Source organism: Caloenas nicobarica, chromosome 34, assembly GCF_036013445.1.
Source record: "Caloenas nicobarica isolate bCalNic1 chromosome 34, bCalNic1.hap1, whole genome shotgun sequence".
Classification (NCBI taxonomy): domain Eukaryota; kingdom Metazoa; phylum Chordata; class Aves; order Columbiformes; family Columbidae; genus Caloenas; species Caloenas nicobarica.
Genome location: NC_088278.1, coordinates 122,216 through 144,371, shown reverse-complemented (window position 1 = coordinate 144,371; position 22,156 = coordinate 122,216). Strand labels below are relative to the sequence as shown.

Genomic DNA, 22,156 nt, shown 5'->3' with positions numbered 1-22,156 from the left:
CGCCCACCGCGCCACCGCTGCGTCACTTCCGGGAAGGGGGGGAGGGCGGAGGTGACGTCAGGGGAAGGGGGAGGGGCGGAAAGAACCCGGATGGGGGGAGGGGGGGACACACCCTATAGGAACCGGAAAAGCCCCTATAGGAACCGGAAGAGCCCCTATAGAGACCGGAAAAGCCCCTATAGGAACCGGAGGAGTCCCTATAGGAACTGGGGGGGCCCTAAAGGACCCGGATGGGCGCCTATAGAATGGGGGGGGGCCTCCTATAGGAACCGGAAGAGCCCCTATAGAGTTGGACGGCTTCTATAGAAACGGGGGGGACCCTATAGAGACCGGAAAAGCCCCTATAGGAACCGGAAGAGCCGCTATAGGAGCAGGGGGGGGTTATAGGACCCAGATGAGCCCCTATAGAAGTGGGGGGGGGGGACCCTATGGAACCCAGAAAAGCCCCTATAGGGTCCAGAAGAGGCGCTATAGGACCCAGATGAGCCCCTATAGGAACTGGGGGACCCTATAGAGACTGGAACGGCCCCTATAGAAAAGCAGAGAGACCCTATAGAATCCGGATGAGCCCCTATAAGATCCAGAAGAGCCGCTATAGGAGCTGGGGGGGCTCTATAGAAACCAGAAGAGCCCCTATAGAACCCAGATGGGTCCCCATAGGAACATAGAGCGCCCTATAGAACCCAGAAGAGCCCCTATAGGAACAGAAGAGGCCCTATAGGACTTAAATGAGCCCCTATAAGAGCTGTGGGGGCCCTATAGAAACCAGAACAGCCCCTATAGGACCCAGACGAGCCCCTATAGGAACACGAGGAGCCCTATAGGACCCAGCAGAGCCCCTATAGCGACCCGGGGACCCTATGGGGTCCCCTATAGCACCTGGTAGAGCCCCTATAGCGGCTCCTATAGCTCCCCATAGTGCCCGGGGGCACCTATAGACCCCCGTATACATCCCGGGGGGCCCTAGAGACCCCTCCCCCACCCCCATAGCCCCGCCCCCTTCCGCCCCTCCCCCCACAGGTGGGCGTGGCCTCGGGCACCTCCGTTTATTGGGGGGGGTCACGGGGGTCAAAGGTCACGGGGGGCTCGTTAAGGGCGTTAATTAGTGGGGAACCCCCGGGGGGGGCAATAAATAACGGGGGGGGCGGGGCCTGTGGAGGGGGCGGGGCCACGGGGGGGGCGGGGCTTGAGTGGGGGGCAGGGCCTGGAATGTGGGCGGAGCCTCTTGCCGCCGGGTGGGCGTGGCCAAAGGGGGAGGGCGTGGCCAGATCCCCAGTGGGCGGAGCCTGGAGCCTCAACAGGAGTTTCCATCAATGGGGGCGGGGCTTGGAGGCCGGTGGGCGTGGCCAGGAACTGGTGGGCGTGGCCATGGGATGGTGGGCGTGTCCAGCGGGGGCTGGGCTTAGCACCCAATGGGCGTGGCCGGCGCCCCCAGTGGGCGGAGCCTGAAGCCTCAATGGGATTTTCCATCAATGGGGGGCGGGGCTTGGAGGTCAGGGGGTGTGGCCAGGAAGTGGTGGGTGGAGCCAGGAGGTGGGTGGGTGTGGTTTGGGGCCAATGGGCGTGGCCAGAGCCCCCGGTGGGCGGAGCCTGAAGCCTCAATGGGATTTTCCATCAATGGGGGGGTGGGGCTTGGAGGCTGGTGGGCGGGGCCAGGAGGGGGGGTGGGCGTGGCCAGGAGGCGGTGGGCGTGGCCGGGGGGTGGGCGTGGTCACTTGACGCGGATCTCGGCGTATTCGGGGGGGTCGTCGGGGGGTCCCCGGGCGGGTTTGGCGGGGGGGGGAGGGGCCGGGTCGGGGGGGGTTCCCGGCCCCTCCCCCAGCGCCCAGCGGCCGACGGCTCCGCCCAACCAGCGGCGCTGGGGACAAAGCGGGGGGCGGCGGGGTCACACGAGGTCACCCCCATGGCCCCCCATGGCCCCCCATTATCCCCCATATTCCCCCTTATCTCCATGGCCCCCCATTATCCCCCCATTATCCCCACTGTCCCCCCAAGTCCCCCCCTTATCCCCCCATGTCCCCCTGTCCCCATATCCCCCATAACCCCCATGTGTCCCCATGTCCCCCCCAATGTCCCCGCCATCCCCACATCCCCCCATTATCCCCCATGTCCCCCCATATCCCCCTGTCCCCCCATATCCCCCGTCCCATGTGTCCCCCTGTCCCCCCATATCCCCCCCATGTCCCCAAATTCCCCCCAATGTCCCCCTCATCCCCATATATCCCCCCCATTATCCCCCACGTGTCCCCCCATTATCCCCCACGTGTCCCCCTGTTCCCCCAAGTCCCCCCATGTCCCCAAGTCCCCCCCATATCCCCCCATTATCCCCCATGTCCCCCTGTCCCCCATTGTCCCCATGTCCCCCCCTTATCCCCCTTATGCCCATAACCCCCATGTGTCCCAATGTCCCCCCACATCCCCCCATTATCCCCCATATCCCCGTGTCCCCCCATGTCCCCAAGTCCCCCCATATCCCCCCATTATCCCCCATGTCCCCCTGTCCCCCATTGTCCCCATGTCCCCCCCTTATCCCCATAACCCCCATGTGTCCCAATGTCCCCCCACATCCCCCCATTATCCCCCATATCCCCGTGTCCCCCCATGTGTCCCAATGTCCCCCCACATCCCCCCATTATCCCCCACTGTCTCCATGTCCCCCCCGTCCCCTCATTATCACCCACATCCCCCTGTCCCCCCACGTCCCCCCATCTCCCCCATTATCCCCCACGTCCCCCCATATCCCCCTGCGCCCCATAACCCCCCATGTCCCCCCATTCTCCCCCCATTACCGGCAGGGGGGGTCGCCCCTCGTGTTCAGGGTCCCCCCCCCCGGCCGGGGGTGGCACCGGGGTCACCTCGGGGCTTCCCGCTGCCTTCCTGCATGAGGTCAAAGGTCAAGGGTCACACGCTGACCTCTGCCCCCACCGCCCCCCCCGCGTGCCTCAGTTTCCCCTCCCCCACCCCCCAGGGGGGTGTGGCCAATGGGGGGGGCGTGGCCTCGTGTGGGTGTGGCCTCCCAGGGGGCGTGGCCTCTCCTATAGGATTTGGACACCATTGGGCGTATTCCCTTCCCATTGGTTGGGCGCCTCCCTCCCCCCCCGCCATAAAGGCTGGCCCCGCCCCCCGTGGGCGTGGCCCCCCGTGGGTGGGCGGGGCCAGCCCGGGGGGGCGTGTCTCACTTGCGGCGGCTCTGGCTGAGGTAGCAGACGAGGGCGATGACGATGGCGAAGGCGACGACGGCCCCGACCGGCCCCACCTTGGCCCAAACCAGCCCCCCTGGGGGGAAAACCGGGGGGTCATGGCGGGGAATAACCCCCCCCGGGGGCAATAACCCTTCCCCCACCGTGGGGACCTCCCCCCAAGGGGCTGGGAGGGGATTTGGGGGGGGAAATCCCACCTTGATGGGGGCAAATAAACCCCGGGGGGGTGATTATGCCCTGGGCGGGGGGGCAAATAAAATAGTGGGGGGCGATTATAACCCCCTCCCATGGGGTGTGGGATTGATGGTGGGACTTTCTTGTGCCCCCCCCTAATAGGGGCTGGGGGCAAATTGGGGGAGCAGGGGAGGGCAAATAGCACGGGGGGGGGCAAATAAGTAATTTGGGGGCAATTAAAACCCCTGCAAGGGATCAATGGGGTGTCAGAAAACCTTGGGAAAAATTCCCACGGCCCGCAAGGGGCTCAATGGGGCGTGGGAAAACCCTTGGGGAAATTCCCACGGCCCGCAAAGGGCTCAATGGGGCGTGGGAAAATCCTGAGCAAAATTCCCATGCCTTGCAAAAGGCTCAATGGGGCGTGGGAAAATCCCGGGGAAAATTCCCACGGCCCGCAAAGGGCTCAATGGGGCGTGGGAAAAGGCCGGGAAGGATTCCCACGGCCCGCAAAGGGCTCAATGGGGCATGGGAAAAGGCCGGGAAGGATTCCCACGGCCCGCAAAGGGCTCAATGGGGCGTGGGAAAAGGCCGGGAAGGATTCCCATGGCCCGCAAAGGGCTCAATGGGGCGTGGGAAAAGGCCGGGAAGGATTCCCACGGCCCGCAAAGGGCTCAATGGGGCGTGGGAAAAGGCCGGCAAGGATTCCCACGGCCCGCAAAGGGCTCAATGGGGCGTGGGAAAAGGCCGGGAAGGATTCCCACGGCCTGCAAAGGGCTCAATGGGGCGTGGGAAAAGGCCGGGAAGGATTCCCACGGCCCATAACCGTCCCCGGGGGGTGACGCCGGGCGCGGGTGCCGGTGCCGCCGATGCCGCCGGTGCCGTACCCGGGTGGTGGAACCGCAGCTGCTGCCGGACGCTCCCGTGGGGGTTGTGGGCGGAGCAAACGACGGCCAACCGGGGGTCAAGGGTCCCGCGCAGGGTCAGGACGCCGGTGACGGTGACGACCCCGCCCGTGCCCCGCCCGGGCGTGGTGACGGTGAAGTCGCGGTGACCCTCGGCGACGGTGACGTTGCGCGACGGGAGGTCGAAGGTGACGGCGGGTTCAGGGGAGGCCGAGGCCGAGCAGACGCAGCGCGCCCCCTCCCCGCCCGGGGTGCAGCGCGACTCGGGCAGGAGGATGGGGGGGACTGGGGGGAGGAGGGGGGGGACAGGGGGGTGTCACCGTGGGGGGGACACCCCCAAATGTCTCCCCCCTTTTGCCCCCCCAATACCCCCCATAGACTCCCAATAACCCCCCCATACTCCTTTAGACCCCCCCATAGATCCCCACAGAACCCCTCAGGGACCCCAATACCCCCCATAGATCCCCCAACACCCCCTTAAGGACCCCAAAACCCCCCATAGACCCCCCAACACCCCCCTTAGGGACCCCAATACCTCCCATAGACCCCCCAATACCCCCCTTAGGGACCCCAAAACCCCCCATAGACCCCCCAACACCCCCCTTAGGGACCCCAATACCTCCCATAGACCCCCCAATACCCCCCTTAGGGACCCCAATACCCCCCACAGACCCCCCAACACCCCCCTTAGGGACCCCAATACCTCCCATAGACCCCCCAATACCCCCCTTAGGGACCCCAATACCCCCCATAGACCCCCCAACACCCCCCTTAGGGACCCCAATACCCCCCATAGACCCCCCAACACTCCCCTTAAGGACCCCAATACCCCCCATAGGCCCCCCAACACTCCCCTTAAGGATCCCAATACCCCCCATAGGGACCCCAACACCCCCGTTAGGGACCCCAATAACCCCCATAGACTCCCCAATACCCCCCATAGACCCCCCTATACCCCCCTTAGGGACCCCAAAACCCCCCATAGACCCCCCAACACCCCCTTAAGGATCCCAATACCCCCCATAGACCCCCCAATAACCCCCTTAGGGACCCCAATACCCCCCCTAGACCCCCCAATAACCCCCTTAGGGACCCCAATACCTCCCATAGACCCCCCAATACCCCCTTTAGGGACCCCAAAACCCCCCACAGACCCCCCAACACTCCCCTTAAGGATCCCAATACCCCCCATAGGGACCCCAACACCCCCTTTGGGACCCCAATAACCCCCATAGACTCCCCAATACCCCCATAGACCCCCCTATACCCCCCTTAGGGACCCCAATACCCCCCCTAGACCCCCCAATAACCCCCTTAGGGACCCCAATACCCTCCCTAGACCCCCCAATACCCCCCTTAGGGACCCCAAAACCCCCCATAGACCCCCCAACACCCCCTTAAGGACCCCAATACCCCCCATAGACCCCCCAATACCCCCCTTAGGGACCCCAATACCCCCCATAGACCCCCCAATAACCCCCTTTAGGGACCCCAATACCCCCCATAGACCCCCCAATAACCCCCTTAGGGACCCCAATACCTCCCATAGACCCCCCAATACCCCCCATAGGGACCCCAACACCCCCGTTAGGGACCCCAATAACCCCCATAGACCCCCCAATACCCCCCATAGACCCCCTATACCCCCCTTAGGGACCCCAATACCCCAAATAGACCCCCCAATACCCCCCTTAGGGACCCCAAAACCCCCCATAGACCCCCCAATAACCCCCTTAAGGACCCCAATACCCCCCATAGACCCCCCAACACCCCCTTAAGGACCCCAATACCCCCCATAGACCCCCCAATAACCCCCTTAGGGACCCCAATACCCCCCCTAGACCCCCCAATAACCCCCTTAGGGACCCCAATACCTCCCATAGACCCCCCAATACCCCCCTTAGGGACCCCAATACCCCCCATAGACCCCCCAATACCCCCCTTAGGGACCCCAATACCCCCCATAGACCCCCCAACACTCCCCTTAAGGATCCCAACACCCCCCATAGACCCCCCAATACCCCCCTTAGGGACCCCAAAACCCCCCATAGACCCCCCAACACCCCCTTAGGGACCCCAAAACCCCCCATAGACCCCCCAACACCCCCTTAAGGACCCCAATACCCCCCATAGACCCCCCAACACCCCCCTTAGGGACCCCAATACCCCACCTAGACCCCCCAATAACCCCCTTAGGGACCCCAATACCTCCCATAGACCCCCCAATAACCCCCTTAGGGACCCCAAAACCCCCCATAGACCCCCCAATACCCCCTTAAGGACCCCAATACCCCCCATAGACCCCCCAATAACCCCCTTAGGGACCCCAATACCCCCCCTAGACCCCCCAATAACCCCCTTAGGGACCCCAATACCTCCCATAGACCCCCCTGTACCCCCTTAGGGACCCCAATACCCCTCCTAGACCCTCAATAACCCCCCAACACTCCCCTTAAGGACCCCAATACCCCCCATAGACCCCCCAACACCTCCCTTAGGGACCCCAATACCCCCCCTAGACCCCCCAATAACCCCCTTAGGAACCCCAATACCCCCCATAGACCCCCCAATAACCCCCTTAGGGACCCCAATACCCCCCATAGACCCCCCAACACTCCCCTTAAGGATCCCAATACCCCCCATAGACCCCCCAACACTCCCCTTAAGGATCCCAATACCCCCCATAGACCCCCCAATAACCCCCTTAGGGACCCCAATACCCCACCTAGACCCCCCAATAACCCCCTTAGGGACCCCAATACCTCCCATAGACCCCCCAATAACCCCCTTAGGGACCCCAATACCTCCCATAGACCCCCCAATACCCCCCTTAGGGACCCCAATACCCCCCATAGACCCCCCAATAACCCCCTTAGGGACCCCAATACCCCACCTAGACCCCCCAATAACCCCCTTAGGGACCCCAATACCCCCCATAGACCCCCCAATAACCCCCTTAGGGACCCCAATACCCCCCCTAGACCCCCCAATACCCCCCTTAGGGACCCCAATACCCCCCCATAGCCCCCCCCAATAACCCCCCAAGCTCACACTGCACGCTGACATTGAAGGCCCGGCTGCTCTGGCCGTGCTGGTTCTCGGCCCGGCACAAATACTCCCCCCCGTCCTCGGGCCGCGCCGCCCCCACGGTCAAGGTCACCTGGGGCTCGTACACGGCCACGGCCACCAGGCGGCGGCCCCGCGACAGCGACACGATGGGCAGCGGGTGGGACGAGGCGCCGCAGGTCAAGGTCAAGGGCTCCCCGGCCACGACCCACAGGGAGCCGTTCAGGGTGGGGGGGCGGGGGGCGTCTGGGGGGAGGAGAGAGGGTGAGAGGGGACCCAGGAGTTCGGGGGGACCTCCCGATTTCTCCCTCATAGGGGAGCCGGGAGTTTGGGGGACCCAGGAGTTCGGGGGGACCCAGGAGTTCGGGGACCAATAGTTTGGGGGGGACCCAGGAGCTCGGGAGGGACCCAGGAGTTCGGGAGGGACCCAGGTGTCCGGGAGAGGACACAGTAGAGACCCTCCCAATGCACCCAGGGAGCCGCAGGGGGACCCAGGAGTACCCCAAGAAAGGACCCAGGAGTGCCCCAAGGAGAGTGTGCCCCCCAGAAGGGAACCCAGGAGTGCCCCAAGAAGCGATCCCCCAACAACGGGACCCAGGAATACCCCCCGGAGAAGGGACCCAGGCATGCCCCAAAAGGGACCCAGGAGTGCCCCAGGAAGGGGACCCAGGAGTGCCCCAAGAAGCGATCCCCCAACAACGGGACCCAGGAATACCCCCCGGAGAAGGGACCCAGGCATGCCCCAAAAGGGACCCAGGAGTGCCCCAGGAAGGGGACCCAGGAGTGCCCCAAGAAGCGATCCCCCAACAACGGGACCCAGGAATACCCCCCGGAGAAGGGACCCAGGCATGCCCCAAAAGGGACCCAGGAGTGCCCCAGGAAGGGGACCCAGGAGTGCCCCAAGAAGCGATCCCCCAACAACGGGACCCAGGAATACCCCCCGGAGAAGGGACCCAGGCATGCCCCAAAAGGGACCCAGGAGTGCCCCAGGAAGGGGACCCAGGAGTGCCCCAAGAAGCGATCCCCCAACAACGGGACCCAGGAATACCCCCCGGAGAAGGGACTCAGGCATGCCCCAAAAGGGACCCAGGAGTGCCCCAGGAAGGGGACCCAGGAGTGCCCCAAGAAGCGATCCCCCAACAACGGGACCCAGGAATACCCCCCGGAGAAGGGACCCAGGCATGCCCCAAAAGGGACCCAGGAGTGCCCCAGGAAGGGGACCCAGGAGTGCCCCAAGAAGCGATCCCCCAACAACGGGACCCAGGAATACCCCCCGGAGAAGGGACCCAGGCATGCCCCAAAAGGGACCCAGGAGTGCCCCAGGAAGGGGACCCAGGAGTGCCCCAAGAAGCGATCCCCCAACAACGGGACCCAGGAATACCCCCCGGAGAAGGGACCCAGGCATGCCCCAAAAGGGACCCAGGAGTGCCCCAAGAAGCGATCCCCCAACAACGGGACCCAGGAATACCCCCTGGAGAAGGGACCCAGGCATGCCCCACGGGGAGAACCCAGGCATGCCCCCCGCTTCACCCCAAGCCCGAGGGCGCCCCCTGCAGGTTCTCACAGGCCACGTGCAGCTCGACGCTCCGGTTGTGGCGGCCGTGCCGGTTCTCGGCCACGCAGCTGTAGGTGCCGGCGTCGTCCGGTTCCACCCGCGGCAAAACCAGTCGCAAACTGGTGGCGACTGGTTCCTCCTGCAGCACCGTGGGCCCCCGGAACCAGGAGAGCAAGGGGGGTGGTTGCCCCTCGGCCTCGCAGCTCAATTCCACGTCCGAGCCCTCGACGACCTCGCCCGGACCCGACACGTCCAGAATCTGCGGCTCGTCTGGGGGAGGGCAGGGGTTAGAGGGACCCAGGCGTCCGGAGGGACCCAGGAGTTCGGGGGACATAGAGGTTCAGGGGGACACAGGTCGGGAAGGACCCAGGAGTTCGGGGGACCCAGGCGTCCGGGAGGGGACCCGGGAGTCCGGGAGGGGACCCAGGAGTTCGGGAGGGACCCAGAAGTCTGGGAGGGGACCCAGGAGTTCGGGAGGAGACCCAGGAGTTCGGGGAGGGGACCCAGGAGTTCGGGAGGAACCCAGGAGTCCGGGAGGGACCCAGGAGTCCTGGAGGGGACCCAGGAGTTCAGGGAGGGACCCGGGAGTTCGGGAGGGGACCCAGGAGTTCGGGAGGGACCCAGGAGTTCGGGGAGGAGACCCAGGAGTTCTGGAGGGGACCCAGGAGTTCTGGAGGGGACCCAGGAGTTCGGGGAGGGGACCCAGGAGTTCGGGGAGGGGACCCAGGAGTTCGGGAGGGACCCAGGAGTTCGGGGAGGGGACCCAGGAGTTCGGGAGGGACCCAGGAGTTCGGGAGGGGACCCAGGCGTCCGGGAGAGGGGACCCAGGAGTTCGAGAGGGGACCCAGGCGTCCGGGAGAGGGACCCAGGAGTTCGGGAGGGGACCCAGGAGTTCTGGAGGGGACCCAGGCGTCCGGGAGAGGGACCCAGGAGTTCGGGAGGGGACCCAGGCGTCCAGGAGAGGGACCCAGGAGTTCGGGAGGGACCCAGGAGTTCGGGAGGGACCCAGGATTTTGGGAGGGGACCCAGGCGTCCGGGAGAGGGACCCAGGAGTTCGAGAGGGGACCCAGGCGTCCGGGAGAGGGACCCAGGCGTCCGGGAGGGGACCCAGGCGTCCGGGAGAGGGACCCAGGCGTCCGGGCCGCCGCTCACACTGCACGTCCAGGGTGGCGTTGGCGGCGAATTCCAAGGTGCTGTTGTCGAACGTGACCCGGCACGTCACCCGGCGCCCCCCGTCCTGGCGCCGCGGCCGGAACCGCAGGACGGACCAGACGGTGGCGGCTCCGTCCTCGTCCTGGCGCCGCTGCCGCGCGGAACCTTCCAGAAGCTCCTCGGCCCCCTCCCAGCTGAGCCGGGGCGGCAGCTCGGGGCAGTTGTCGGGGACGCGGCAGCGAAGTTCGGCCTCAGCTCCGGCCACCAGCTCCGGGGGGACGTCCAGGGCGGGGTGTTCTGCACGGGGAGCGGGGGAAAGGGAAATGGGGGGTCGGGGGGGACCCAGGAGTGCCCCAGGGAGCCAGGAGTGCCCCAGGGAGCCAGGAGTTCGGGAGGGGACCCAGGAGTGCCCCAGGGAGCCAGGAGTTCAGGGGGGGACCCAGGAGTTCGGGGGGGACCCAGGAGTGCCCCGGGAGGGACCCAGGAGTGCCCCAGGGAGCCAGGAGTTCAGGGGGGGACCCAGGAGTGCCCCAGGGAGCCAGGAGTTCAGGAGGGACCCAGGAGTGCCCCAGGGAGCCAGGAGTTCGGGGGGGACCCAGGAGTGCCCCAGGGAGCCAGGAGTTCAGGAGGGACCCAGGAGTGCCCCAGGGAGCCAGGAGTGCCCCAGGGAGCCAGGAGTTCGGGAGGGGACCCAGGAGTTCGGGGGGGACCCAGGAGTGCCCCGGGGGGGGACCCAGGAGTGCCCCAGGGAGCCAGGAGTTCGGGAGGGGACCCAGGAGTGCCCCAGGGAGCCAGGAGTTCAGGGGGGGACCCAGGAGTTCGGGGGGGACCCAGGAGTGCCCCAGGGAGCCAGGAGTGCCCCACGGAGCCAGGAGTTCAGGGGGGGACCCAGGAGTTCGGGGGGGACCCAGGAGTGCCCCGGGGGGGACCCAGGAGTGCCCCAGGGAGCCAGGAGTTCGGGGGGGGACCCAGGTGTCCGGGTCACCCTCCCCAACTCTCTAAAAAAGGACCCAGGCGTCCGGGAGCCCTAAACCAAAAAGGGGACCCAGGCGTCCGGGAGCCCTAAACCAAAATGGACCCAGGCGTCCGGGAGCCCTAAACCAAAAAGGGGACCCAGGCGTCCGGGAGCCCCCTGCACCCCATAAAGAAGGACCCAGGCGTCCGGGAGCCCTAAACCAAAAGGGACCCAGGCGTCCGGGAGCCCTAAACCAAAAAGGAACCCAGGCGTCCGGGAGCCCCCTGCACCCCATAAAGAAGGACCCAGGCGTCCGGGAGCCCTAAAGCAAAAGGGGACCCAGGTGTCCGGGAGCCCCCTGCACCCCATAAAAAGGGACCCAGGCGTCCGGGAGCCCTAAACCAAAAGGGACCCAGGCGTCCGGGAGCCCTAAACCAAAAAGGGACCCAGGTGTCCGGGAGCCCTAAACCAAAAGGGACCCAGGCGTCCGGGAGCCCTAAACCAAAAAGGGACCCAGGCGTCCGGGAGCCCTAAACCAAAAGGGACCCAGGCGTCCAGGAGCCCTAAACTAAAAGGGACCCAGGCGTCCGGGAGCCCTAAACCAAAAAGGGGACCCAGGCGTCCGGGAGCCCCCTGCACCCCATAAAGAAGGACCCAGGCGTCCGGGAGCCCTAAACCAAAAAGGGACCCAGGCGTCCGGGAGCCCTAAACCAAAAGGGGACCCAGGCGTCCGGGAGCCCTAAACCAAAAAGGGACCCAGGCGTCCGGGAGCCCTAAACCAAAAGGGACCCAGGCGTCCGGGAGCGCTAAACTAAAAGGGACCCAGGCGTCCGGGAGCCCTAAACTAAAAAGGGACCCAGGCGTCTGGGAGCCCCCTGCACCCCATAAAAAGGGACCCAGGCGTCCGGGAGCCCTAAACCAAAAAGGGACCCAGGCATCCGGGAGCCCCCTGCACCCCATAAAGAAGGACCCAGGCGTCTGGGAGCCCTAAACCAAAAAGGGACCCAGGCGTCCGGGAGCCCGCTGCACCCCATAAAGAAGGACCCAGGCGTCCGGGAGCCCTAAACCAAAAGGGACCCAGGCGTCCGGGAGCCCTAAACCTAAAAGGGACCCAGGCATCCGGGAGCCCTAAACTAAAAGGGACCCAGGCGTCCGGGAGCCCTAAACCAAAAGGGGACCCAGGCGTCCGGGAGCCCCCTGCACCCCATAAAGAAGAACCCAGGCGTCCGGGAGCCCTAAACCAAAAAGGGACCCAGGCGTCCGGGAGCCCGCTGCACCCCATAAAGAAGGACCCAGGCGTCCGGGAGCCCTAAACCAAAAAGGGACCCAGGTGTCCGGGAGCCCTAAAGCAAAAAGGGACCCAGGCGTCCGGGAGCCCCCTGCACCCCATAAAGAAGGACCCAGGCGTCCGGGAGCCCTAAACCAAAAGGGACCCAGGCGTCCGGGAGCCCTAAACCAAAAAGGGACCCAGGCATCCGGGAGCCCTAAACCAAAAGGGACCCAGGTGTCCGGGAGCCCTAAACCAAAAAGGGACCCAGGCGTCCGGGAGCCCCCTGCACCCCATAAAAATGGGACCCAGGCGTCCGGGAGCCCTAAACCAAAAGGGGACCCAGGCGTCCGGGAGCCCCCTGCACCCCATAAAAAAGGGACCCAGGCGTCCGGGAGCCCTAAACCAAAAGGGACCCAGGCGTCCGGGAGCCCTAAACCAAAAAGGGACCCAGGCGTCCGGCCCCCCCAAGAACTCACCCCACACCTCCAGCTCCGTATGCTCCGAGAAGCTGAACTGGTTGTAACCCCCCAGGTCCCCCCGGAAATAATATTTCCCGGCCAGCTCGGGGCCGAGCGGCCCGAGGCGCAGCGAGCAGTCGCGTTGCGCCGTGTCCCCCGCCAGCCTGGCGCGGCCCGCGAAGCTCTCGTGGACGCGGCCGCCCCGCGAGCGCGCCACCACGGGCGGGAGGCCGCGGGGGTACGGGCTGCCGAACAGCCAGAGCCCCCCCGGCCGCGGCGCCCGCAGCTCGTCGGGGAAGGAGAAGCGGCAGCGCACGGCCGCGCAGGAGCCCGACAGCCCCGCCACGCGCGGGGGCAGCCAGGCGGCCCACGGAGCCCCGGCCGCGCCTGCCGGACGGCGGGACGGAGGCGTCGGGGATGGGGAGGGGGATTGGGGGGCTATGGGGGCTGGTGATGGGGTTCGGGGGGTCTATTGGGGCTAATAATGGGGTTTGGGGGTCTCTTAGGGCTAATAATGGGGTTCTGGGAGGTCTATTAGGGCTAATGACGGGGTTCTGGGGGGGTATGGGGGCTGGTGATGGGGTTCAGGGGGTCTATTGCGGCTAATAATGGGGTTTGGGGGGTATATTGGGGCTAATGATGGGGATTGGGGGGGCTATTGGGGCTAATAATGGGGTTCTGGGGGGGCTATGGGGGCTGATAATGGGGTTCTGGGGGTGTATTGGGGCTAATGATGGGGTTTAGGGGGGCTATGGGGTCTGATAATGGGGATTGGGGGGTATATTGGGGCTAATAATGGGGATTGGGGGGGCTATTGGGGCTAATAATGGGGTTCTGGGGGGGCTATTGGGGCTGATAATGGGGTTTGGGGGTGCTATGGGGTCTGATAAGGGGGTTTGGGGGGGCTATTGGGGCTAATAATGGGGTTCTGGGGGAGCTATGGGGTCTGATAATGGGAATTGGGGGGTATATTGGGGCTAATGATGGGGTTCGGGGGTCTACGGGGGCTGGTGATGGGGATTGGGGGGTATATTGGGGCTAATGATGGGGATTGGGGGGCTATGGGGGCTGATAAGGGGGTTCGGGGGGTATATTGGGGCTGATGACGGGGTTTGGGGGGGCTATTGGGGCTAATAATGGGGTTCTGGGGGGGCTATTGGGGCTCATGATGGGGTTCGGGGGGCTATTGGGGCTGATAAGGGGGTTCTGGGGGGGCTACAGGTTCTGATAATGGGAATTGGGGGGTATATTGGGGCTAATGATGGGGATTGGGGGGGTCTATTGGGGCTAATAATGGGGTTCTGGGGGGGCTATTGGGGCTCATGATGGGATTTGGGGGGTATATTGGGGCTAATGATGGGGTTCGGGGGCTCTATTGGGGCTAATGATGGGGATTTGGGGGTGTATTAGGGCTAATAATGGGGTTCGGGGGGGCTATGGGGTCTGATAATGGGGATTGGGGGGTATATTGGGGCTAATAATGGGGGTTTGGGGGGCTATGGGGTCTGATAATGGGGTTCTGGGGGGACTATTGGGGCTCATGACGGGGTTTGGGGGGCTATGGGGGCTGATGACGGGGTTCAAGGGGGTATATTGGGGCTAATAATAGGGATTGGGGGGGCCATTGGGTCTGATAATGGGGTTCTGGGGGGGCTATGGGGTCTGATAAGGGGGTTCGAGGGGGTATATTGGGGCTAATAATGGGGTTTGGAGGAGCTATTAGGGCTCATGACGGGGTTCGAGGGTCTATTGGGGCTCAATAAGGGGGTTTGGGGGGTATATTGGGTCTAATAATGGGGATTGGGGGGCTATGGGGGCTGATAATGGGGTTCTGGGGGGGCTATTGGGGCTAATGACGGGGTTCAGGGGGCTATGGGGGCTGATGATGGGGGTTCGGGGGCCTACAGGGTCTGATAATGGGGATTGGGGGGTCTATTGGGGCTAATGACAGTGTTCAGGGGGCTATGGGGGCTGATAAGGGGGTTCGGGGGGGCTATTGGGGCTAATAATGGGGATTGGGGAATATATTGGGGCTAATAATGGGGATTGGGGGGCTATTGGGGCTAATGATGGGGTTCAGGGGGGCTATGGGGTCGGATAATGGGGGTTCAGGGGGTATATTGGGGCTAATGATGGGGTTCGGGGGTCTATGGGGGCTGATAAGGGGGTTCGGGGGGTATATTGGGGCTAATAATGGGGTTTGGAGGAGCTATGGGGGCTGATGATGGGGTTCTGGGGGTCTATTGGGGCTAATAACGGGGATTGGGGGGTCTATTGGGGCTAATAATGGGGTTCGGGGGGGTATATTGGGGCTGATGACGGGGCTCGGGGGGCTATGGGGGCTGGTGATGGGGATTGGGGGGCTCTATTGGGGCTAATGATGGGGATTTGGGGGTGTATTAGGGCTAATAATGGGGTTCTGGGGGGGCTATGGGGTCGGATAATGGGGATTGGGGGGTATATTGGGGCTCATGATGGGGTTCGGGGGGCTATTGGGGCTGATAATGGGGTTCAGGGGGTATATTGGGGCTAATAATGGGATTTGGAGGAGCTATGGGGTCTAATAATGGGGGTTCAGGGGGTCTATTGGGGCTAATAAGGAGGTTCGGGGGGGCTACGGGGTCTGATAATGGGGATTGGGGGGCTATTGGGGCTAATGATGGGGTTCAGGGGGGCTATGGGGTCTGATAATGGGGTTCTGGGGGGTCTATTGGGGCTCATGATGGGATTTGGGGGGTATATTGGGGCTAATGATGGGGATTGGGGGGGCTATGGGGGCTGATGATGGGGTTCGGGGGCTCTATTGGGGCTGATAATGGGGTTCAGGGGGTATATTGGGGCTAATAAGGGGGTTTGGGGGGGGCTATGGGGTCTGATAATGGGAATTGGGGGGTATATTTGGGCTAATGACGGGGTTCAGGGGGCTATTGGGGCTAATAAGGGGGTTCTGGGGGGGGCTATTGGGGCTAATAAGGGGGTTCAGGGGGGCTATGGGGTCTAATAATGGGGGTTCGGGGGGGTATATTGGGGCTAATGATGGGGTTCGGGGGGCTACGGGGTCTGATAATGGGGATTGGGGGGCTATTGGGGCTAATGATGGGGTTCAGGGGGGCTATGGGGTCTGATAATGGGGTTCTGGGGGGTCTATTAGGGCTGATAAGGGGGTTCGGGGGGCTATGGGGTCTGATAATGGGGGTTTGGGGGGGTATATTGGGGCTGGTGATGGGGATTGGGGGGCTATTGGGTTTGATAATGGGGTTCGGGGGGGCTATGGGGTCTGATAATGGGGTTTGGGGGGGCTATTGGGGCTAATAAGGGGGTTCGGGGGGCTATGGGGTCTGATAATGGGGTTCTGGGAGGTCTATTGGGGCTAATGACGGGGTTCGAGGGTCTATTGGGGCTCAATAAGGGGGTTTGCGGGGTATATTGGGTCTAATAATGGGGATTGGGGGGCTATGGGGGCTGATAATGGGGTTCTGGGGGGTCTATTAGGGCTCATGACGGGGTTCAAGGGTCTATTGGGGCTAATAAGGGGGTTCGGGGGGTATATTGGGGCTAATAATGGGGTTTGGAGGAGCTACGGGGTCTGATAATGGGGTTCGGGGGCTCTATTTGGGCTAATGATGGGGATTGGGGGGTATATTGGGGCTAATGATGAGGTTCAGGGGGGCTATGGGGGCTGGTGATGGGGTTCTGGGGGGTCTATTAGGGCTCATGACGGGGTTCGGGGGGCTATGGGGGCTGATAAGGGGGATTGGGGGGTATATTGGGGCTAATAATGGGGTTTGGGGGGGCCATTGGGTCTGATAATGGGGTTCTGGGGGGGCTATGGGGGCTGATAAGGGGGTTCAGGGGGTCTATTGGGGCTAATAATGGGGTTTGGGGGGGCTATGGGGGCTGATAATGGGGTTCTGGGGGGGCTATGGGGGCTGATAAGGGGGTTCGAGGGGGTCTATTGGGGCTAATAATGGGGTTTGGAGGAGCTATGGGGGCGGATAATGGGGTTCGGGGGGTATATTGGGGCTGATGACGGGGCTCAGGGGGCTATGGCGGCTGGTGATGGGGATTGGGGGGCTCTATTGGGGCTAATGATGGGGATTTGGGGGTGTATTAGGGCTAATAATGGGGTTTGGGGGGGCTATGGGGTCTGATAATGGGGTTCGGGGGGCTATGGGGGCTGATAATGGGGTTTGGGGGGGCTATTGGGGCTAATGATGGGGTTTGGGGGGGCTATGGGGGCTGATAAGGGGGTTCGGGGGGTATATTGGGGCTAATAATGGGGATTGGGGGTGTATTAGGACTAATAAGGGGGTTCGGGGGGGCTATGAGGTCTGATAATGGGGTTTGGGGGGGCTATTGGGGCTAATAAGGGGGTTCGGGGGGTCTATTGGGGCTAATGACGGGGTTTGGGGGGGCTATGGGGTCGGATAATGGGGATTGGGGGGGTATTGGGGCTAATAATGGGGTTCTGGGGGGGCTCTGGGGTCTGATAATGGGGTTCTGGGGGGTCTATTGGGGCTAATGACGGGGTTCGGGGGGCTATGGGGGCTGATGATGGGGTTCGGGGGTCTATTGGGGCTAATAAGGGGGTTCGGGGGGGCTATGGGGTCTGATAATGGGGTTCTGAGCATCCTCTGGGGTCTAATAATGGGGGTTCGGGGGTCTATTGGGGCTAATAATGGGGGTTTGGGGGCTGTTAGGGATAATAATGGGGATTTGAGGAGTTATGGGGTCTGATAATGGGGTTCTGGGGGAGCTATTATGGCCATCCCAGTTCCCTCCCAGTTCCCCCCAGTTCCCCCCAGTTCCCCCCAGTCCCTGCCAGTCCCTCCCAGTCCATCCCAGTTCCCTCCCAGTTCATCCCAGTTCATCCCAGTTTATCCCAGTCCCTCCCAGTTCCCTCCCAGTTCATCCCAGTTCCCTCCCAGTTCCCCCCAGTCCCTCCCAGTTCATCCCAGTTCATCCCAGTTTATCCCAGTCCCTCCCAGTTCCCCCCAGTCCCCTCCCAGTTCATCCCAGTTCATCCCAGTTCCTCCCAGTCCCTCCCAGTCCCTCCCAGTTCCCTCCCAGTCCCTCCCAGTTCCCCCCAGTCCCTCCCAGTCCCTCCCAGTTCCCCCCAGTTCCTCCCAGTCCCCTCCCAGTCCATCCCAGTCCCTCCCAGTTCCTCCCAGTCCCTCCCAGTTCCTCCCAGTCCCCTCCCAGTCCATCCCAGTCCCTCCCAGTCCCTCCCAGTTCCCCCCAGTTCCCCCCAGTTCATCCCAGTCCCTCCCAGTCCCTCCCAGTACCTGGGGGCAGCGTCACCAGCAGCACCAAACTGGGGAGGGCGGCGACCAGCGGGGCCATGGCGGGGACTGGGGGGACACCAGTGTCCCCAGTACAACCCGCGTCCCCTCCCAGCGCCACCAGTATCCCCAGCGCCAACCAGTGTCCCCTCCCAGTGTCCCCAGTGTCCCCTCCCAGTACAACCAGTGTCCCCCAGTGTCCCCCAGTGTCCCCAGTGTTCCCTCCCAGTATAACCAGTGTCCCCCAGTGTCCCCAGTGTCCCCTCCCAGTATAACCAGTGTCCCCCAGTGTCCCCAGTGTCCCCTCCCAGTATAACCAGTGTCCCCTCCCAGTATGTCCCAGTATCCCCCAGTGTCCCCAGTGCCCCCTCCCAGTGTCCCCAGTGTCCCCTCCCAGTATAACCAGTGTCCCCTCCCAGTATAACCAGTGTCCCCCATTGTCCCCAACATTTCTTCCCAGTACATCCCAGTATCCCCCAGGGCCCTCGCTGTCCCCTCCCAGTATAACCAGTGTCCCCAGTGTCCCCTCCCAGTATAACCAGTGCACCCAGTATCCCCTCCCAGTACAACCAGTGTCCCCAACGTCCCCTCCCAGTACGTCCCAGTATCCCGAGTGTACCCAACATTCCCTCCCAGTATCTCCCAGTATGCCCCAGTGTCCCCAGTGTCCCCTCCCAGTATAACCAGCATCCCAAATGTCCCCTCCCAGTATCTCCCAGTATCCCCCAATGTCCCCTCCCAGTATAACCAGTATCCCCCAGTGTCCCCAATGTCCCCTCCCAGTATCTCCCAGTATCCCCCAGTGTCCCCTCCCAGTATAACCAGTATCCCAAATGTCCCCTCCCAGTATAACCAGTGTCCCCCAGTGTCCCCAATGTCCCCTCCCAGTATCTCCCAGTATCCCCCAGTGTCCCCTCCCAGTATAACCAGTATCCCAAATGTCCCCTCCCAGTATAACCAGTGTCCCCCAGTGTCCCCAATGTCCCCTCCCAGTATCTCCCAGTATCCCCCAGTGTCCCCTCCCAGTATAACCAGTATGCCCCAGTGTCCCCAATGTCCCCTCCCAGTGTCCCCAATGTTCCTTCCCAGTATGTCCCAGTATCCTCCAGTATCCTAAGGGTTCCCTCCCATTGTCTTCCAGTGTCCCCTCCCAGTATAACCAGTGTCCCCAATGTCCTCTCCCAGTATAACCAGTATCCCCCAGTGTCCCCAGTGTCCCCTCCCAGTATAACCAGTGTCCCCAATGTCCCCTCCCAGTATCTCCCAGTGTCCCCAGTGTCCCCTCCCAGTATAACCAGTGTCCCCAATGTCCCCTCCCAGTATCTCCCAGTATCCCCCAGTGTCCTCTCCCAGTATAACCAGTATGCCCCAGTGTCCCCAGTGTCCCCTCCCAGTATAACCAGTATCCCAAATGTCCCCTCCCAGTATCCCCCAGTGTCCGCAATGTCCCCTCCCAGTATAACCAGTATCCCCCAGTGTCCCCTCCCAGTATAACCAGTATCACAAATGTCCCCTCCCAGTATAACCAGTGTCCCCCAGTGTCCCCAATGTCCCCTCCCAGTATCTCCCAGTATCCCCCAGTGTCCCCTCCCAGTATAACCAGTATGCCCCAGTGTCCCCAATGTTCCTTCCCAGTATGTCCCAGTATCCTCCAGTATCCTAACGGTTCCCTCCCATTGTCTTCCAGTGTCCCCTCCCAGTATAACCAGTATCCCCCAGTGTCCCCAGTGTCCCCTCCCAGTATAACCAGTATCCCAAATGTCCCCTCCCAGTATCTCCCAGTATCCCCCAGTATCCCCAATGTCCCCTCCCAGTATCCCCCAGTGTCCCCTCCCAGTATAACCAGTATGCCCCAGTGTCCCCAACGTTCCCTCCCAGTGCCCTCTATTGTCCCCCAGTGTCCCCAGTGTCCCCTCCCAGTATAACCAGTATCCCCAATGTCCCCTCCCAGTATAACCAGTGTCCCCAATGTCCTCTCCCAGTATAACCAGTATCCCCAATGTCCCCTCCCAGTATAACCAGTGTCCCCAATGTCCTCTCCCAGTATCTCCCAGTATCCCCCAGTGTCCCCTCCCAGTATAACCAGTATCCCCAATGTCCCCTCCCAGTATAACCAGTAACCCCCCGTGTCCCCTCCCAGTGTCCCCAGTCTGTCCCAGTGTCACTGTCTCCCATTGTCCCCAACTGTCCCCATTGTCCCCGGCCCCCCCCCCGCCCCGTCACTGTCCCCCATTGTCCCCATTGTCCCCAGTGCCTGACGGTCCCAGGCGGTGACAAGTGACAACAGCCCCAGCGGCCCCTCCCCCCCGGACGCCTGGGTCCCTCCCGGACGCCTGGGTCCCTCTGGAACGCCTGGGTCCCTCCCGAACGCCTGGGTCTCCTCCCGAACGCCTGGGTCCCCTCCCGAACGCCTGGGTCCCCTCCCTGAACTCCTGGTCCCTGGGGCACTCCTGGGTCCCTCCTGAACCTCTGGGTCTCTGGGGCACTCCTGGGTCCCTGGGGCACTCCTGGGTCCCTCCCCGAACTCCTGGGTCCCCCCCACGCTGCCATCGGACACATTCCTGACGCGCCGGTGTCACCCCCACGGCCCCAGGGGACAAAGGGACCCTCTGTGTGTCCCCCACCCCCGGACGCCTGGGTCCCTCCCGAACTCCTGGGTCCCCTCCCGAACTCCTGGGTCCCCACCCGGATGCCTGGGTCCCTCCCGGACGCCTGGGTCCCTGCAGAGCCTGGTGGTGCCACCGAGGCCACAAGGGGACATTTGTCCCCGAGACAGAGTGATGTCACCTCCCCCCGACAAGGGGAAGAGGGGGGGGACACCCGGACACCTGGGTCCCCTGGGTCACCACTGAGGGACCCAGGCGTCCGGGGGGACCCAGGAGTTCTGAGGAACCCAGGCGTCCAGGGGGGACCCAGGCGTCCAGGGGGGACCCAGGAGTTCTGAGGAACCCAGGCGTCCGGGGAGGGACCCAGGAGTTCTGAGGGACCCAGGCATCCGGGAGGGACCCAGGAGTTCTGAGGGACCCAGGAGTTCTGAGGGACCCAGGCGTCCGGGAGGGACCCAGGCGTCCGGGGAGGGACCCAGGAGTTCTGAGGAACCCAGGCGTCCGGGGGGGACCCAGGAGTTCTGAGGGACCCAGGCGTCCAGGGGGGACCCAGGCGTCCGGGGGGACCCAGGAGTTCTGAGGAACCCAGGCGTCCGGGGAGGGACCCAGGAGTTCTGAGGGACCCAGGCATCCGGGAGGGACCCAGGAGTTCTGAGGGACCCAGGAGTTCTGAGGGACCCAGGCGTCCGGGGAGGGACCCAGGAGTTCTGAGGGACCCAGGCGTCCGGGGAGGGACCCAGGAGTTCTGAGGGACCCAGGCGTCCGGGAGGGACCCAGGCGTCCGGGGAGGGACCCAGGTGTCCGGGGAGGGACCCAGGAGTTCTGAGGGACCCAGGCGTCCGGGGGGGACCCAGGCGTCCGGGGAGGGACCCAGGAGTTCTGAGGGACCCAGGAGTTCTGAGGGACCCAGGCATCCGGGGAGGGACCCAGGAGTTCTGAGGGACCCAGGCATCCGAGAGGGACCCAGGAGTTCTGAGGGACCCAGGCGTCCGGGAGGGACCCAGGCGTCCGGGGAGGGACCCAGGAGTTCTGAGGGACCCAGGCGTCCGGGAGGGACCCAGGAGTTCTGAGGGACCCAGGCATCCGGGGGGGACCCAGGAGTTCTGAGGGACCCAGGCGTCCGGGGGGGACCCAGGAGTTCTGAGGGACCCAGGCGTCCGGGGGGGACCCAGGAGTTCTGAGGGACCCAGGCATCCGAGAGGGACCCAGGTGTTCGGGTGGGACCCAGGCGTCCGGGGACCCCCCCGTCCCCCCACTTACCAGTACGAAGTGGGTGCCCTGAGGAGGGACCCAGGCGTCCGGGGAAGGGACCCAGGCGTCCGAGTGTGAGGGTGGGGGGGAGGGGCCGGGATTATGTACCAGGGGGAGGGGGGGAGGGCAGGGGGGGCAGGGCCACCCCGGACGCCTGGGTCCCGCCCGGACGCCTGGGTCCTTGGGAGACACAATAGGCCCTAATGACACCCTGTGGCCCGAACGCCTGGGTCCTTCCCGAACTCCTGGGTCCTTCCCAAACGCCTGGGTCCCCCCCCGAACGCC

General features: G+C 63.7%; 2 protein-coding genes across 2 annotated transcripts in view; both read right to left on the bottom strand.

Annotated features, from left to right (window-relative positions):
• Positions 1 to 3,105, bottom strand: part of LOC136000652 (upstream stimulatory factor 2-like) — an 11,411-nt gene extending 8,306 nt beyond the window's left edge. The window contains exons 1-3 of the mRNA XM_065654582.1: positions 3,053 to 3,105; positions 2,790 to 2,877; positions 1,721 to 1,858 (exon numbers count right to left, since the gene is read on the bottom strand). Of these exons, the coding sequence (XP_065510654.1) occupies positions 1,721 to 1,858; positions 2,790 to 2,877; positions 3,053 to 3,105 (279 nt within the window). The remainder of the gene's footprint in view (positions 1 to 1,720; positions 1,859 to 2,789; positions 2,878 to 3,052) is intronic.
• A 70-nt stretch (positions 3,106 to 3,175) lies between these two features.
• MAG (myelin associated glycoprotein) lies at positions 3,176 to 21,921 on the bottom strand. Its single transcript, XM_065654643.1, has 8 exons — positions 21,881 to 21,921; positions 18,018 to 18,083; positions 12,751 to 13,119; positions 10,050 to 10,346; positions 8,907 to 9,167; positions 7,328 to 7,588; positions 4,259 to 4,561; positions 3,176 to 3,276 (listed from the first exon to the last, which is right to left on the bottom strand). The coding sequence occupies exons 2-8, from the start codon at positions 18,073 to 18,075 to the stop codon at positions 3,176 to 3,178; spliced, it is 1,650 nt and encodes a 549-aa protein (XP_065510715.1). The 5' UTR covers positions 18,076 to 18,083; positions 21,881 to 21,921.
• Positions 21,922 to 22,156: the final 235 nt, after the last annotated feature.

Coding starts and splice junctions, on each gene's coding strand:
- MAG (XM_065654643.1), bottom strand. CDS start 18,075: ATGGCCCCGCTGGTCGCCGCCCTCCCCAGTTTGGTGCTGCTGGTGACG. Junction 13,120..18,017: donor GCTGGTGACGCTGCCCCCAG/GTACTGGGAGGG, acceptor GCCGTCCGGCAG/GCGCGGCCGGGGCTCCGTGG. Junction 7,589..8,906: donor CGTCGAGCTGCACGTGGCCT/GTGAGAACCTGC, acceptor TCCTCCCCCCAG/ACGCCCCCCGCCCCCCCACC.